At 48.7% G+C, this 15740-nt stretch overlaps 1 protein-coding gene across 3 annotated transcripts in view; it reads left to right on the top strand.

The window, feature by feature from the left end:
- The window catches only part of rbm20 (RNA binding motif protein 20), a 423896-nt gene that overhangs the window by 345071 nt on the left and 63085 nt on the right, over window positions 1-15740 (top strand). For all 3 annotated transcript variants that reach the window (XM_070876536.1, XM_070876538.1, XM_070876537.1), the window contains exons 6-7: window positions 2781-2927; window positions 7541-7672. In XM_070876536.1, coding sequence (XP_070732637.1) covers window positions 2781-2927; window positions 7541-7672 — 279 coding nt within the window. The remainder of the gene's footprint in view (window positions 1-2780; window positions 2928-7540; window positions 7673-15740) is intronic.

Here is a 15740-nt window from a genome sequence, read left to right on the forward strand (position 1 = left end):
CCTGGCCTGCGCTGTGTGAGCCTACTCAAGCCACCAACACTGCCCCCTCCTCTGCTGCTAACCATTTGACTGTTCTGTTATATTTTGCAGAACTTGAGGCCAACCCTAACCATGCAGAAGATTCAGACACGTACGAGCCTGAAGGGGAACATCTTCCAATTCAACCCTCCAGACCAACATGCGGGTGAGGGGTTGGGGATGGAGCTGGATGAAACTCCCACTGTTGTACTGAATTTGGAGGAGGTGCCGCTCATGGAGGTGACAGCCCCTTCCGTGACTGTTGGTTTGAGTGTTGGTGGGACATTCCATGGTTTCATACCTTCCGAGGTTGCGGGTCCCAGTGATGTGGTGCAGCGAGGCACACCCAGGGCCCCTTAACTAATTGGAGTCTTGTGACTTCTCCCCTTATCTCACTCCCTCCCCCTCCACCACCCCCCCCCACCCTGCCCCCGCCACCACTCATTGCAGTCTTCAGTGCAGAAGGTTTCCGATTGGCACCTCGCTCTCTCTCTCATCCCCCTCCCCCCGCCCCCCACGGCTTGTTTTGTAGCCGAGCCCTGAGCCGCTGTGTCCAGGCCCAGTGCCAATGCTGCCGGCCAAACCTACAGTCCTCCAGCCCTGCTTCAAGACGTTTGGTGGTGGCATGAGAAAACTTCTGAAATCCAACAAATTTACACTTCTACGTTGACAGGTAAAAAAAATGTTGAACCTTATAATTGATTTTAACAGTGTTCTTGACTCTCTCCAAAATCTTTGATTTAAAAACAATGGCGTCTTTCAGCGCTGATTTGTGAAGGTGATCTGGTTTTCTTAAGTGCCCAGAAGGTTTTTCGGGAGTGGCAAGATACGCCGACCTAGGAGGAAAAAATGTTGGCCAAACTGCGAAAAATTGAAAAAAAACGGCGCAGACATAAAAAAAAAATCGGCCGAGAAAAATCACTGGCACAGATCGCAGGGGAAACTTGGAAAAAAATAAATACGCCAGAAAAAACAGCGCGCACCAAAAAAAAGCACAAATGACCAGAGAAAATTTAACCTTATATTATGGAGTGTCATTCCCTCCATTCCATGATAACAATTCCATGGATTTTTTAAATAATAAAACTTACGATATTTCAGCTGCCACCTTAATCCCATGTGTATGTTTCAGTCTTTATTTCACTTTCTGTAAAATGATTGAAAAGTGAATGATAAACCCTACTTTTTTACTTCCTGGTTTGCTGTCTGTGAGAATTCTTCGATGTGATTGGCTGCTCAGCCTGCTTGATGTCATCTCTGTTCTTGGACCCCACAGATCCCCTATGGATGGCACCAGATGGAAAGTCACAACAGAAAAAGTGAAGTTCACACTGCAGAGCCCGCTAAAACCATGTGGGCAGCTTTCGTTGAGGTCAGCGGCGAGCGCTGTCACTTTGCCGCAGATGGCAAAAGCCAGTGCTATTAATTTCCTCGGATTCTGAGGGGAACTGGACAAGGATTGTTTGCCCATGACCCCCAAAAAAATTTGTTGGAAGGCCATTTATTATTCAATGTACATGCCAGAAGATAGACTTTGGTAAACAATGATTAACGAGAAGAGATCCTTGCTGTTTATCAGCAACTACTTTTTGTTGTGACCAGAGAAGAGATCAAATCCACTGCGATTGTACAAAAATCTGGAAACTGTTGCTGGAATCCTCATTAAATGTGATATAAAACGGTTCCATTAAAAACATCCAAAATTAAATCACAGTATCCAATGTTTTGGAGAAAATTTAAAAATTGGTCACCCTTGTACCTAACAAATTGTCCATGTCTAATACCTCTGTTTTTATTTACACTCTGTATGTCAAGCTTTGCTCCTATCCTATAATTCTTTGCAGCTCCCTTTGAGTCTTCACATTTATATTTATACAATGGATACAGTAGTATAGTGGTCATAGCAACCCATCGTGGCAAGTTGTGATGTTGAATTCAATAAATCTGGTCATTTGTGGGCTATCGCTAGAAACAGAGATGATCATGAAAGCTACTGGGCTCTTGTAAACCGCCTTCAGGGTCGTCCAGATGTGACTTCAGTCCGCACGATCTGGTTGACTTAATGCCCTATGAAGTGGCCTAGCAAATGCTGTGAAGCACCATCTTCTCAGGGAAACTAGGAATGGGCAATAAATATAAAAACAACAATTTGCATTTGTATAATGTCTTTAATGTAGTAAAATAGCCCGGGGTGCTGGACACAGTTTTTCCAGCATCGCTCTGAGAACAAATAAAAATTATATCATTTGTTGTTCGAATGTTCGCTTGGTTTATATTAATTTCCCTTTCCTCTCTTTTATTCACACTGAACGTCAAATAATTCTCATGGTATTCACTAACCCCAATGAAGACTCTTTAGTTTGGCCCCGCCCAAATTAGTTCCCAATTTAAAAAAAGAAAATTGTTGTCGGGATGTGGGCAATGCTGGTCAGGCTGAATTTATTGCCCATCCCTAGCTGCCCTGAGAAGGTGATGGTGGGCCACCTTCTTGAACCGCTGCAACCCTCATGGTGGTGATGCTTCCCAATGACGAACATCATTGGCCGTGTAAATGTGAATCTAGCCTGACCTAAGCTCAGTAGATATATCGAGGAACTCAACAAAAAACAGATGAAAAAACAGGTGAGTAAGTTCTGGGTGTGCAAGGCGATGGCCAGTGGAGAAATGAGCACATTATGCTCGTCACCGATTGTGTCCGTGTGTGGGTTTTCTAACACAAAAGCACTTCCCGTTGCTTTGACGCTAATATTCTTTGTTTCCAGCTGTTCCCACAGAGGAAGCCGGGACCGAGCCGGGTTGTTCACATCTGTAATCTCCCTGAAGGAACCTGTACTGAGAGTGACGTCATCAATCTTGGACTTCCATTTGGGAAAGTCACGAACTACATTCTCATGAGAGCCACAAACCAGGTGTGAAAATCTGAATTTCTACCAACTATTAATTCCAAATGTATCTTTTTAAAATCTAATAGCATAGTGCTCTGTACAAGAGCCTTATCCTCAAGTAATCCTTTAAAACTAAACCAAGGTGTTTTTTTAATAAAGCTTATTTAGAAGTAAAGCAAATACAATTACATAGAATTTACAGCACAGAAACTGGTCTGTGCCAGTGTTTAAGCTCCTCACAAATCTCCTCCCACCCAACTTCATCTAATCCTATCAGCAGATCTTTCTATTCCTTTCTCCCTCATGTACTTATATAGCTTTCCTTTACATGCATCTGTGCCATTTCCCTCAACTACTCCATGTGGCAGCAAGTTCCACGTTGTAACCATTTTCTGGGTAAAGAAGTTTCTCCTGAATTCCCTATTGGATTTATTGGTCATTGTCTTATATTTATGGCCCCTAGTTTTGGACTCCCCCCACAAGTGGAAACATTTTCTCTATCGAGCCCCTTCATAATCTAGAGAAAAGAGCCCCAGCCGTTCAATGAAATAAACTTAAAGTGTTTGTAAGCATACAAAGCAGCTGTAAAGCCTCCACTTCCTGTAAGCATTGGTCAGCAACAAAGAGGAGTGCTGGTGCGTCAAACCACTGTGGTGTCAAGCCTCGGTGCACAGCCGGAGACACAGCACGAGAATTGTGGCTCTGATTGGGGGCCAAGTCATCAAAGTGAAATGTTCTTGCATCTTTAAGTGTTACGTTTCTTTTTAAACCTGGATGAGAAACATGCCAGGATAAAAGTACCCTACAGCCTTTTCCTGGAATATTTCTCGAACTATTTTATTTTAAAGTAATGCATTGTTGGTTTAAAATAAAAACCAATTTTCTAACATATTCAATGTTATTTTTGTAACCTATGCACCTGTGAATATGCTCACAGTTGCTCCTGAATTCCCTATTGGATTTATTAGTCATTATTTTATATTTAAGGGTTGCTCTTGAACATTCTCCACGTTGCCATCCTCATCTGCTGTCCGGTCACGCCATGGCATCCGGTGGAGGCGCGGGTCCCCAATGGAGTGCTCTCTACGCGGGAGTCCTTCCCTTATTTATTGGCGACTTGGCCTGGAGAGTGTTGCATGGAGCAGTCCCGTATAATAAGTTTTTAAGTCGGTTCACGGGCTCCCAGGCCGCCTGTAATTTCTGCGGTCTACAGGAATCCGTGTTCCACGTTTTTATTGAGTGTGTCAGGCTGCAGCCCCTCTTCCAATATCTGAAGGGGCTGCTCCTCAAATTCTGGTTGCACTTCAGTCCCACACTCCTGATCTTTGGGCACCCTGTGCGGAGGGGAACGGGCAGGTCGGAAGGCCTCCTCGTAGGACTGCTCCTGGGCATGGCCAAGGTTGCCATCAACCAGTCCAGCCAGCGGGCTGTCGAGGGGGTCGTTCAGCCCGACATGGATGATTTACAACTATTATACATCCCTGTCTGGCGTAAAAATAAAACAGGAAAGGTGGCTCAACCGTGGCTAACAAGGGAAATTAGGGATAGTGTTAAATCAAAGGAAGAGGCATATAAATTGGCCAGAAAAAGCAGCAAACCTGAGCACTGGGAGAAATTTAGAATTCAGCAGAGGAGGACTAAGTGTTTAATTAGGAGGGGGAAAATAGAGTATGAGAGTAAGCTTGCAGGGAACATAAAAACTGACTCTGAAGGTTTCTACAGATATGTGAAGAGAAAAAGATTAGTGAAGGCTAATGTAGGTCCCTTGCAGTCAGAATCAGGTGAATTCATAATGGGAAATAAGGAAATGGCAGACCAATTGAACAAATACTTTGGTTCTGTCTTCACTAAGGAAGACACGAATAACCCCCCGAAAATACTAGGGGACTGAGGGTCTACGAGAAGGAGGAACTGAATGAAATTAGTCAGGAAATAGTGTTAGGAAAACTGATGGGACTGAAGGCCGATAAATCCCCAGGGCCTGATAGTCTGCATCCCAGGGTATTTAAGGAAGTACCCTCCAAAAAGTAGATGCATTGGTGGTCATTTTCCAACATTCCATGGACTCTGGATCAGTTCCTATGGATTAGAGGGTAGCTAATGTAACCCCACTTTTTAAAAAAGGAGGGAGAGAGAAAATACGGAATTATAGACCGGTTAGCCTGACATCGGTGGTGGGGAAAATGCTGGAATCAATTATTAAAGATGTAATAGCAGCGCATTTGGAAAGCATTTGGACAGGATCAGTCCAAGTCAGCATGGATTTATGAAAGGGAAATCATGCTTGACAAATCTTCTAGAGTTTTTTGAGGATATAACTAGTAGAGTGGATAAGGGAGAACCAGTGGATGTGGTGTATTTGGACTTTCAAAAGGCTTTTGACAAGGTCCCACACAAAAGATTAGTGTGCAAAATTAAGGCACATGGTATTGGGGGTAATGTATTGACGTGGATAGAGAACTGGTTGGCAGACAAGAAACAAAGAGTGGAATAAACGGGTACTTTTCAGAATGGCAGGCAGTGACTAGTAGGGTGCCGCAGGGTTCAGTGCTGCCAATATACTTTAATAATTTAGACGAAGGAATTGAATGTAATATCTCCAAGTTTGCAGATGACACTAAGCTGGGTGGCAGTGTGAGCTGTGAGGAGGATGCTAAGAGGTTGCAGGGTGACTTCGACAGGTTAGGTGAATGGGCAAATGCATGGCAGATGCAATATGATGTGGATAAATGTGAGGTCATCCACTTTGGTGGCAAAAACAGGAAGGCAGATTATTATCTGAATGGTGACAGATTAGTAAAAGGGGAGGTGCAATGAGATCTGGGTGTCATGGTACATCAGTCACTGAAGGTAGGCATGCAGGTACAGCAGGCAGTAAAGAAAGCAAATGGCATGCTAGCCTTCATAGCGAGAGGATTTGAGTATAGGAGCAGGGAGTTCTTACTGCAGTTGTACAGGGCCTTGGTGAGACCACACCTTGAGTATTGTGTGCCGTTTTGGTCTCCTAATCTGAGGAAGGACATGCTTGTTATTGAGAGAGTGCAGCGAAGGTTCACAGACTAATTCCCGGGATGGCAGGACTGACATATGAAGAAAGACTGGATCGGCTAGGCTTATACTCACTGTAATTTAGAAGAATGAGAAGGGATCTCATAGAAACATATAAAGTTATGACGGGACTAGACTGGTTAGAAACAGGAAGAATGTTCCTGATGTTGGGGAAGTCCAGAACCAGGGGTCACAGTCGAAGGATAAGGGGTAAGCCATATAGGATGAGGAGAAACTTTTTCACCCAGAGAATTGTGAACCTGTGGAATTCTCTACCACAGAAAGTTCTTGAGTCCAGTTCGTTGGATATATTCTAAAGGGAGTTAGATGTGGCCCTTACGGCTAAGGGGATCGGGGGTATGGAGAAATGCCGGGGTACTGAAGTTGCATGATCAGCCATGATCATATTGAATGGCGGTTCAGGATTGAAGGGCCGAATGGCCTGCTCCTGCACCTATTTTCTGTGTTTCTATCTTTCTATGTTTCTTCTGCGGTTACATCCGAGCCAGGGTGTCCCTGGAGACAGAGCATGCGGTGTCCACCGGTACACTTGTGGCCTTCCGCGAGAGGTGGGCGCCGGAGGGACTGGAATGCATCATCACCCCGGCAACCAAATTTTAATTTGAACCATGTCCAAAGTCTAATTTGTTTAAGTTTGTCGGTTTTAGTGCCCCCTCCCCCACCCACCCCCCCCCCCCCTTTTAGCCAGGGGGTACTTGTGTAATTTGTGTTTTTAGTGCCCTCAAAAAAAATACAAGGGGGCATTTGAAATGTTTTTGGAGTGTGACCCCCCTTTAATCAGGGGGCACTTGACTCTTGTCTTCAACTAAAATAGTTGTGGAGCTGTTCAGTTGGGAGTGACTAAGCTAGTCACGTGATGTTCACAAGACTCAATAAAACCCCAGCCAGTTGGTTTCAGGGGATCCACGATGATGCAGGTGGTTATGACCCTGGTGGATAAAGTGGTAGTGTGATCGTTAAACTTTTTGCAAATAAACTAACTAGTTCTTAATAGCAATAAATTCTTAAGCAAAGAACTCATGAAGCAAATACATTACAATTTTAATCACTAAGCTTCTCACGCTGTGTCCTGTTGCTCGGGGATGTGTGAAATGACCTGGTCCGGTTTATCTTCTGTCCCTGCGTGGGAAGCGCCTGAGCTCCATATTGGCTGTTTTCCTCAGTGGTATGGTTGAATTCATCATGTCGGTGTAGTGTATTTGCTTCATGGGTCCTTAACTTAAGAATTCACAGCTGCACATTTGCTGTAAAGAACTATCTGGTTTATTAGCAAATGTTCAGCAATCAAACTGAATCCTACCAGTTCATCTACCAGGCTCACAACTGCACCCCTCATCGTTTTATTGAGTCTTGTGAACATCACGTGACTGGCTAAGACACTCACAATGCAACAGCTCCAGAAACCTGTGAACATGCTCACAGGTGCTTACATTACAGTCGGAATTTACAAGAATCAATCTATGTTGTAGCCCTCCACGGCATAGCGCATCAGCACACCAAGGCACAGCATTCTAATTCGCAGTTCCACCTTTTTCAGGTATAGACTGATTATCTTTCATTTTTTGCAGGCCTTTTTGGAGATGGCATATCCTGAGGCAGCACAGGCTATGGTGCAATTCTATCAGCAGAAACCTCCTGCCATTAACGAGCAACAGCTACTCGTTCGCATGTCCAAACAATACAAGGAGCTCAAGTTGAAGGTAGGGGTAATGTATTTGCTTCATGGGTTCTTTGCTTAAGAATTCATAGCAACACATTGCCATTAAGAACTAGTTGGTTTATTAGCAAAAGGTTTAACAATCACACCACACATTATCAGTTCATCCACCATGCTCACAACCACCTGCCTCATCGTGAATTCCCCGAACCCAACTGAAGTTTTATTGAGTCTTGTGAACATCTCGTGATTGGCTAAGCCATTCCCACTCAGCAGCTCCACAACTATTTTGGTAGAAACTTAAACAAGTGCCCCCTTTTGGCACTAGAACCAACAAATTAACAATTTATAACTATAACGAAAAATCTTGAATCAAATTAAAATTTGGTTGCCGGGGATGATGATGCAATCCAGTCCCTCCGGCACCCATCTCTCGTGGAAGCTGTGAGCGTACCGGTGGACACCACGTGCTCCATCTCCAGGGACACTCTGGCTCGGATGTACCCGCGGAAGAGAGGCAGGAAGTCGGGCTGAACGACCCACTCGACCGCCCGCTGCCTGGACCAGTTGATGACCACCATGGCCAGGCCCAGCAGCAGGCCTTCCGACCTGCCCGTTCCCCTCCGCACAGGGTGCCCAAAGATCAGGAGTGTGGGACTGAAGTGCAACCAGAATTTGAGGAGCAGCCCCATCAAATAATGGAATAGGGGCTGCAAACTCATACATTCAACATATACATGGAACACGGTCTCCTCCAGACCGCAGAAATTGCAGATGGCCTGGGAGTCCGTGAACCGACTTAAAAACTTATTGCACGGGACTGCTCCGTGCAACACCCTCCAGGCCAAGTCCCCAATAAATAGAGGGAGGACTCAACAGCACTGCAACTATTTTAATTGTGCACTTTAATCAAGTGCCCCCTGGTTAAAGGGGGAGGGGGGGCACACTCCACACACTTTCAAACAAGTGCCCCCTTGTTTTTTTTGATGTTTTTTTTGAGGGCACTAAAAACTCAAATTATACAAGTGCCCGCTGGCTAAAAGGGTGGGGTGGGGGGGGGGGTACTAAAACCGACAAACTTAAACAAATTAAACTTTGGACATGGTTCAATTTAAAAGTTGGTTGCCTGGGGGGATGATGCACTCCATTCCCTCCAGCGCCCACCTCTCGCGTAAGGCCGCGAACGTACCGGTGGACACCGCGTGCTCCATCTCCAAGGACACCCTGGCTCGGATGTAACCGCGGAAGAGAGGCAGGCAGTCAGGCTGAACAACCCACTCGACCACCCATTGCCTGGACCGGCTGATGGCCCCCTTGGCCGTGCCCAGGAGCAGTCCTACGAGGAGGCCTTCTGACCTTCCCGCTCCCCTCTGCACAGGGTGCCCAAAGATCAGGAGCGTGGGACTGAAGTGCAACCAGAATTTGAGGAGCAGTCCCTTCAGATATTGGAAGAGAGGCTGCAACCTCGCACACTTAATAAAACGTGGAACATGGACTCCTCTAGACTGCAGAAATTACAGGCGGCCTGGGAGCCCGTGAACCGACTTAAAAACTTATTGCACGGGACTGCTCCATGCACCACCCTCCAGGCCAAATCCCCAATAAATAAGGGAAGAACTTCCGGGTCGAGAGCACTCCATTGGGGATCCCCGCCTCTTCCGGATGGCAACATGGTACACCGTGGTATCTCCGGACGGCAGACGAGGATGGCAACGTGGAGAGTGTGCAAGATCAGCCCATACCGGAAACTCCTCTCAACCGCTCCACAAACCTGTGAGCATCCTCACAGGTACATACATTTCAGTAGGGTTACATCGAAATGTATAAATTCACTTGTACGCAGGTATCGAGACAATTCAAGCTCAACTGAATCAACATAAGACACGCTAAAGGCCACTAGAAGGGAAATAAAAATGAACACTTCACAGGTTATGGAAGTGAAGCAGTTTCTTCTTTTTTGATCCTCTAGCTGGGCGAGGCTGTGCTACAGATTGCTCTGTGAATGTTCGTTCTTGAGAAACCTAAGTAAAGAACCATGTTGAATGACACCACCAAGCTTGGGAAGAGTAGTAGAAAAGATGAGATTGATCAAGAAGTAGTGCGTAGGTGAAGCCAAGCATGGGGTTTTGAAAGCCTGTCGATTGTAGAAAGACGAGAAAACTGAGGGAAGGCAGGAATTCCAGTTTTGAGGTCCTCGCAAAGAATGAATTAGAGTAGGAAATGGTAGCTGGAACTTCCTGCCTGCCCTCGCTGGCTTTCTTTGGTGAAACTAGGGAGGGCCAAGGCAGAGCTTTGCTTGGAAGCATGCTCCCTGGTGTTCAACCTTGTTGTGAAGCCACTGCCCACACACTCTCGCTCCCCCCACCACCCCCCCCCCCCCCCCCGCCCCACCACCTAAATTCCTTGCTCACAAGGACTGGCAGTGGACAATACGCCTGCTGTATGGAAACAAGATGCAAATCAAGGAACTGCATCAGCCAATATATTTCACATGACTTGCATCTTTAGACACTGGGTGCAAGTGGTGCCTGTTAGAGCCTGGTATCCAGTGGAGGAAGTCCCGCAAACCTTTCTGGATGTTGCGACTTGTACAATCGCTCTTTGAGTGATGGAGTGCACGTGCCTAAGCAGTAAATTACATGTTGCACAGCCAGTATTGAATCTGCCTACACCCCTGTACTGCGGTAAACTTCTACCTCAGTGGGACTCCATGACAAAGGCCAGGGCTTCCCCCTCTGATACTCAAATGACCCAAAAGCCATATGATCGTCTGACGTCTGGGGATCTCTGAGGTAAGCGGAAGTCCTGTTCCAGCCCACCAGAGATGCCCCCCACCCCCACCGCAATTCCGGAGAAGTAGAAAAACTAGGCCAATCATCTCAAGAACAACTTATATTTATATAGCACCTTTAACGTAGTGCAATGTCCCAAGGCGCTTCTCAGGAGTATTATGGGACAAAACATTTGATATCGAGTCGCATAAGGAGAAACTAGGGCAGGGGACCAAAAGCTTGGTCAAAGTAGGTTTTAAGGAACGTCTTGAAGGAGGAAAGAGAGGTAGAGAGCGGTGAGGTTTAGGCAGGGAGTTCCAGATCTCAACATAGTGGGGATGTGAAGATGAGGAAAAGTGTGTTGTAATGTATTTGCTTCATGGATTCTTTGCTTAGGAATTCATAGCAACATTTTACTATTAAGAACTAGTTGGTTACCAGTTCATCCACTAGGCTCACAACTGTATACTTCATCGTGGATGACCTAGACCCAACTGACTGGGATTTTATTGATCTTCTGAAGATCACGTGACTGGCTAAGCCACTCACAATGCAACAGCTCTACAACTCTTTTAGTTGTGATCAAATAAACAATTAAATCAAGTGCCCCCTGATTAAAGGGGGGCGACACACCAAACATTTTGAACAAGTGTCCCCTTGTTTTTTTTGGGGGGGGGGGGTTTTGAGGGCACTAAAAAATAACACATTATACAAGTGCCCACTGGCTAAAAGGGGGGGGGCACTAAAACCGGCAAATTAAGCAAATTAAACCTTTGACAAACATCAAATTAAAATTCGGTTGCCGGGGATGATGATGCACTCCAGTCCCTTCGGTGCCCACCTCTTGCGGAAGGCCGCGAGCGTACCGGTGGACACCGCGTGGTTCATCTCCAGGGACACCCTGGCTCGGATGTAACCACGGAAGAGAGGCGGGCAGTCGGGCTGAACGACCCCCTCGACTGCCCGCTGCCTGGACTGGCCTCCTTGGCCGTGCCAAGGAGCAGTCCCACAAGGAGGCCCTCGGACCTACCCACTCCCCTCCACACAGGGTGCCCAAAGATCAGGAGTGTGGGACTGAAGTGCAGCCAGATTTTGAGGAGCAGCCCCTTCAAATAGTGGAATAGGGGCTGCAACCTCGCACATTCCATAAAAACGTGGAACACGATCTCTTCCAGTCCGCAGAAATTGCAGGCGGCCTGGGAGCCCATGAACCGACCTAAAAATTTATTGCACGCGACTGCTCCGTGCACCACCCTCCAGGCCAAGTCCCCAATAAATAGTGGGAGGACCCCCGCGTAGAGTGCACTCCATTGGGGACCCCCGCCTCCTCCGGATGGCAAGATGGTACGCCATGGCGTCGCCGCACGGCAGACGAGGATGGCAAGGTGGAGAGTGTGCAGGAGCAGCCCGTACAGGAAACCCCTCCATGCAGAACTGAAAAGCATGGAGGGGATTTCCCCAAGGCGGTTCAAGTTGTGAGGCACCGGCTCCCGAGGGAGGTTTTGGGGCTTGGCGCCGATGAGGAATTCCGTCTGGACGGGGGTCAGTTCGGACGGGATCTCCCCATGTGCTTGAGCCTCCTCGACACACCTAACGGAGTCAGGGCCCAGAGCTGTTTTTAGCGACTCGATGACACTGGACACGTGCCAGACGTTGGCCCAGTTTAGGCGCCGTGCCAGCACGTCTGGCGCCATCCAGCCCGCTCCTCCGCCATCGAGCAGGTCCTGACCCTGGTCACCTCGCCAGCCACAGCCCACTCGTCCGCCTGCCACCTAAAACCACAGTCATGGAGGTACGGATTCATGAGCAGCGGCTCCTGCAGGACAGCCGCCACTCCAGCCGGTGGAGAGCTGCGCTTGGTGGAGACTTTGTTCCAGACCCTGGTGAGTTCCTGGTAAAAGACAGTCAGCCCCCGCATGGTGGGCAACAGCTCCACAACTCTTTTTGGAAGACAAAAAAATAAACATTTAATCAAGTGCCCCCCGATCTGGGGGACACTCCAGACACTTTTCAACTGCCCTTTTTATTTATTTTTTGTTTTTTTTTGTGATTTTTTTGGGGGCTTTAAAATCATAAATTTTACAAGTGCCCCCTATAAAAGGGGAGGGGGACACTAAAACCGGCAATAAAACAATTTAAACTTTAAAACATATAAAATCAAATTAAAATTTGGTTGCCGGGGGTGATGATGCACTCCAGTCCCTCCGGCGCCCACCTCTCGCGGAAGGCCGCGAGCGTACCGATGGACACCGCGTGCTCCATCTCCAGGGACACCCTGGCGCGGATGTATGTGTGGAAGAGAGGCAGGCAGTCTGGCTGAACGACCCCCTCGACCGCCTGCTGCCTGGACCGGCTGATGGCCCCCTTGGCCATGCCCAGGAGCAGTCCTATGAGGAGGCCTTCAGACCTACCCGCTCCCCTCCGCACAGGGTGCCCAAAGATCAGGAGTGTGGGACAGAAGTGCAACCAGAAATTGAGGAGCAGCCCCTTTAAGTAATGGAACAGGGGCTGCAACCTTACACACTCCATAAAAACATGGAACACGGACTCTTCCAGACCGCAGAAATTGCAGGCGGCCTGGGAGCCCGCGAACCGACTTAAAAATTTGTTGCACGGGAGTGCTCCGTGCACCACCCTCCAGGCCAAGTCCCCGATAAATCGTGGGAGGACTCCCGCATAGAGTGCCCTCCATCGGGGACCCCCACCTCCTCCGGACGGCAAGATGTTACGCCGTGGCGTGTCCGGACGGCAGACGAGGATGGCAAGGTTGAGAGTGTGCAGGAGCAGCCCGTACAGGAAACCCCTCCGCGCAGAACTGAAAGGCACGGAGGGAATTTCCCCGAGGCGGCTCAAGTTGTGAGGCGCCGGCTCCCGAGGGAGGTTTCAGGGCTTGGCGCCGATGAGGAATTCCGTCTGGACGGGGGTCAGTTCGGACGGGATCTCCCCACGTGTTTGAGCCTCCTCGACACCTAATGGAGTCAGGGCCCAGAGCTGTTTTTAGCAACTCAATGGCATCGGCCACGTGCCGGATGTCGGCCCTGTTTAGGCACCGTGCCAGCACATCTGGCGCCATCCAGCCCGCTCCTCCGCCATTGAGCACTTGGTCACCTCGCCAGCCACAGCCCTCTCGTCCGACTGCCATCTAAAACCACAGTCGTGGAGGTACGGATTCCCGAGCAGCGGCTCCTGCAGGACAGCCGCCACTCCAGACGGTGGAGAGCTGCGATTGGTGGAGACTCTGTTCCAGACCCTGATGAGTTCCTGGTGAAAGACAGGCAGCCCCCGCATGGTGGGCAACAGCTCTACAACTCTTTTTGGGGAGTACAAATAAACATTAGATCGAGTGCCCCCCGATCTGGGGGACACTCCAGACACTTATAACAGCCCTCTTTTTGTTTGTATTTTTTTGTGGTTTTTTTAGGGCATTAAAATTCCATATTTTACAAGTGCCCCCTATAAAAGGGGAGGGGGCACTAAAAACCCCAGCAATTAAAACAAATTAAACTTTAAAACATAAAATCAAATTAAAATTTGGTTGCCGGGGGTGATGATGCACTCCAGTCCCTCCGGCACCCACCTCTCATGGAAGGCCGCGAGCGTACCGATGGACACCGTGTGCTCCATCTCTAGGGACACCCTGGCCCGGATGTAGGCGCGGAAGAGAGGCAGGCAGTCAGGCTGACCGACCCCCTCGACCGCCCGCTGCCTGGACCGGCTGATGGCACCCTTGGCCAGGCCCAGGAGCAGTCCTACGAGGAGGCCCTCGGACCTACCCGCTCCCCTCCGCACAGGGTGCCCAAAGATCAGGAGTGTGGGACTGAAGTGCAACCAGAAATTGAGGAGCAGCCCCTTTAAATAGTGGAACAGGGGCTGCAACCTCACACACTCCATAAAAACATGGAACACGGACTCTTCCAGACCGCAGAAATTGCCGAAGGCCTGGGAGCCCGTGAACCGGCTTAAAAATTTGTTGCACGGGACTGCTCCGTGCACAACCCTCCAGGCCAAGTCCCTGATAAATCGTGGGAGGACTCCCGCGTAGAGTGCCCTCCATCGGGGACCCCCGCCTCCTCCGGACGGCAAGATGGTACGCCATGGCGTGTCCGGACGGCAGACGAGGATGGCAAGGTTGAGAGTGTGCAGGAGCAGCCCGTACAGGAAACCCCTCCATGCAGAACTGAAAGGCACGGAGGGGATTTCCCCGAGGCAGTTCAAGTTGTGAGGCGCCGGCCCCCGAGGGAGGTTTCAGGGCTTGGCGCCGATGAGGAATTCCGTCCGGACGGGGGTCAATTCAGACGGGATCTCCCCACGTGCTTGAGCCTCCTCGACACCTAACGGAGTCAGGGCCTAGTGCTGTTTTTAGCGACTCGATGGCATCGGCCGCGCAGCGGACGTCGGCCGAATTTTCCGGCTCGCTCCTCCGCCATTGAGCAGGTCCCTGACCCTGGTCACCTCGCCAGCCACAGCCCTCTCATCTGACTGCCACCTAAAACCACAGTCGTGGAGGTACGGATTCCTGAGCAGCGGCTCCTGCAGGACAGCCGCCACTCCAGACGGTGGAGAGCTGCGCTTGGTGGCGACTCTGTTCCAGACCCTGATGAGTTCCTGGTGAAAGACAGGCAGCCCCCGCATGGCGCAACAGCTCTACAAGCCTGTGAGCATACTCACAGGTGCATACATTACATGTGTGGCACAGTGTATCTGGAGCTTTGGAGAACCGCTGCTAGTAGTGTCCTAGAATTAGATGATTGAAGGCATATGCCATCCCCTTCTCCAACCATTGCTCCTCCATTGCTACGAACCAATTGAAATTACAGGCAGCTTTGGAATTTTAACTCCCTGCCTTCTGGGGAGGAGAGAAATGTTCTTTCACTTCTGTTACACTGCCATCTGTTAAATATTAAAAACGAACGTTATAACTATCCCCTGTGGGAGTCCCTGCCGAGATCATATTTTGCATGTGGGTCTAAACTAGGGTGTAGAGAAATCTGGCCAGCTGAGTATGGTCAGGACTCACTCTGCTGTCCTCTGTATAACCTCACCCTCTTAAATCAGAAAACAAGTTAGCAGCGCTAATATTTTCCAATGTTATTTACCCAGTTACAGCGCCACCCTTCCTATTCATGGTCTGCCAACACATCCTCCAGAATAAATAAAGGCATCCTGTTGACTTTCCCTTGGTTGTCCTACTACCCGATGTGATTATTCTACTAATTAAATTACTAACCGAGCAATTTGAATAGTGTAAAGGGCAGGGTAACGCAATGATAGCTACGTAGCCATAGTGTTGCTCCCGAATGGCAGATCATTTTTAAAGTTTTCGTTTATGAATCTGCGCTT

This window comes from Pristiophorus japonicus, chromosome 3, assembly GCF_044704955.1.
Source record: "Pristiophorus japonicus isolate sPriJap1 chromosome 3, sPriJap1.hap1, whole genome shotgun sequence".
NCBI lineage: Eukaryota > Metazoa > Chordata > Chondrichthyes > Pristiophoridae > Pristiophorus > Pristiophorus japonicus.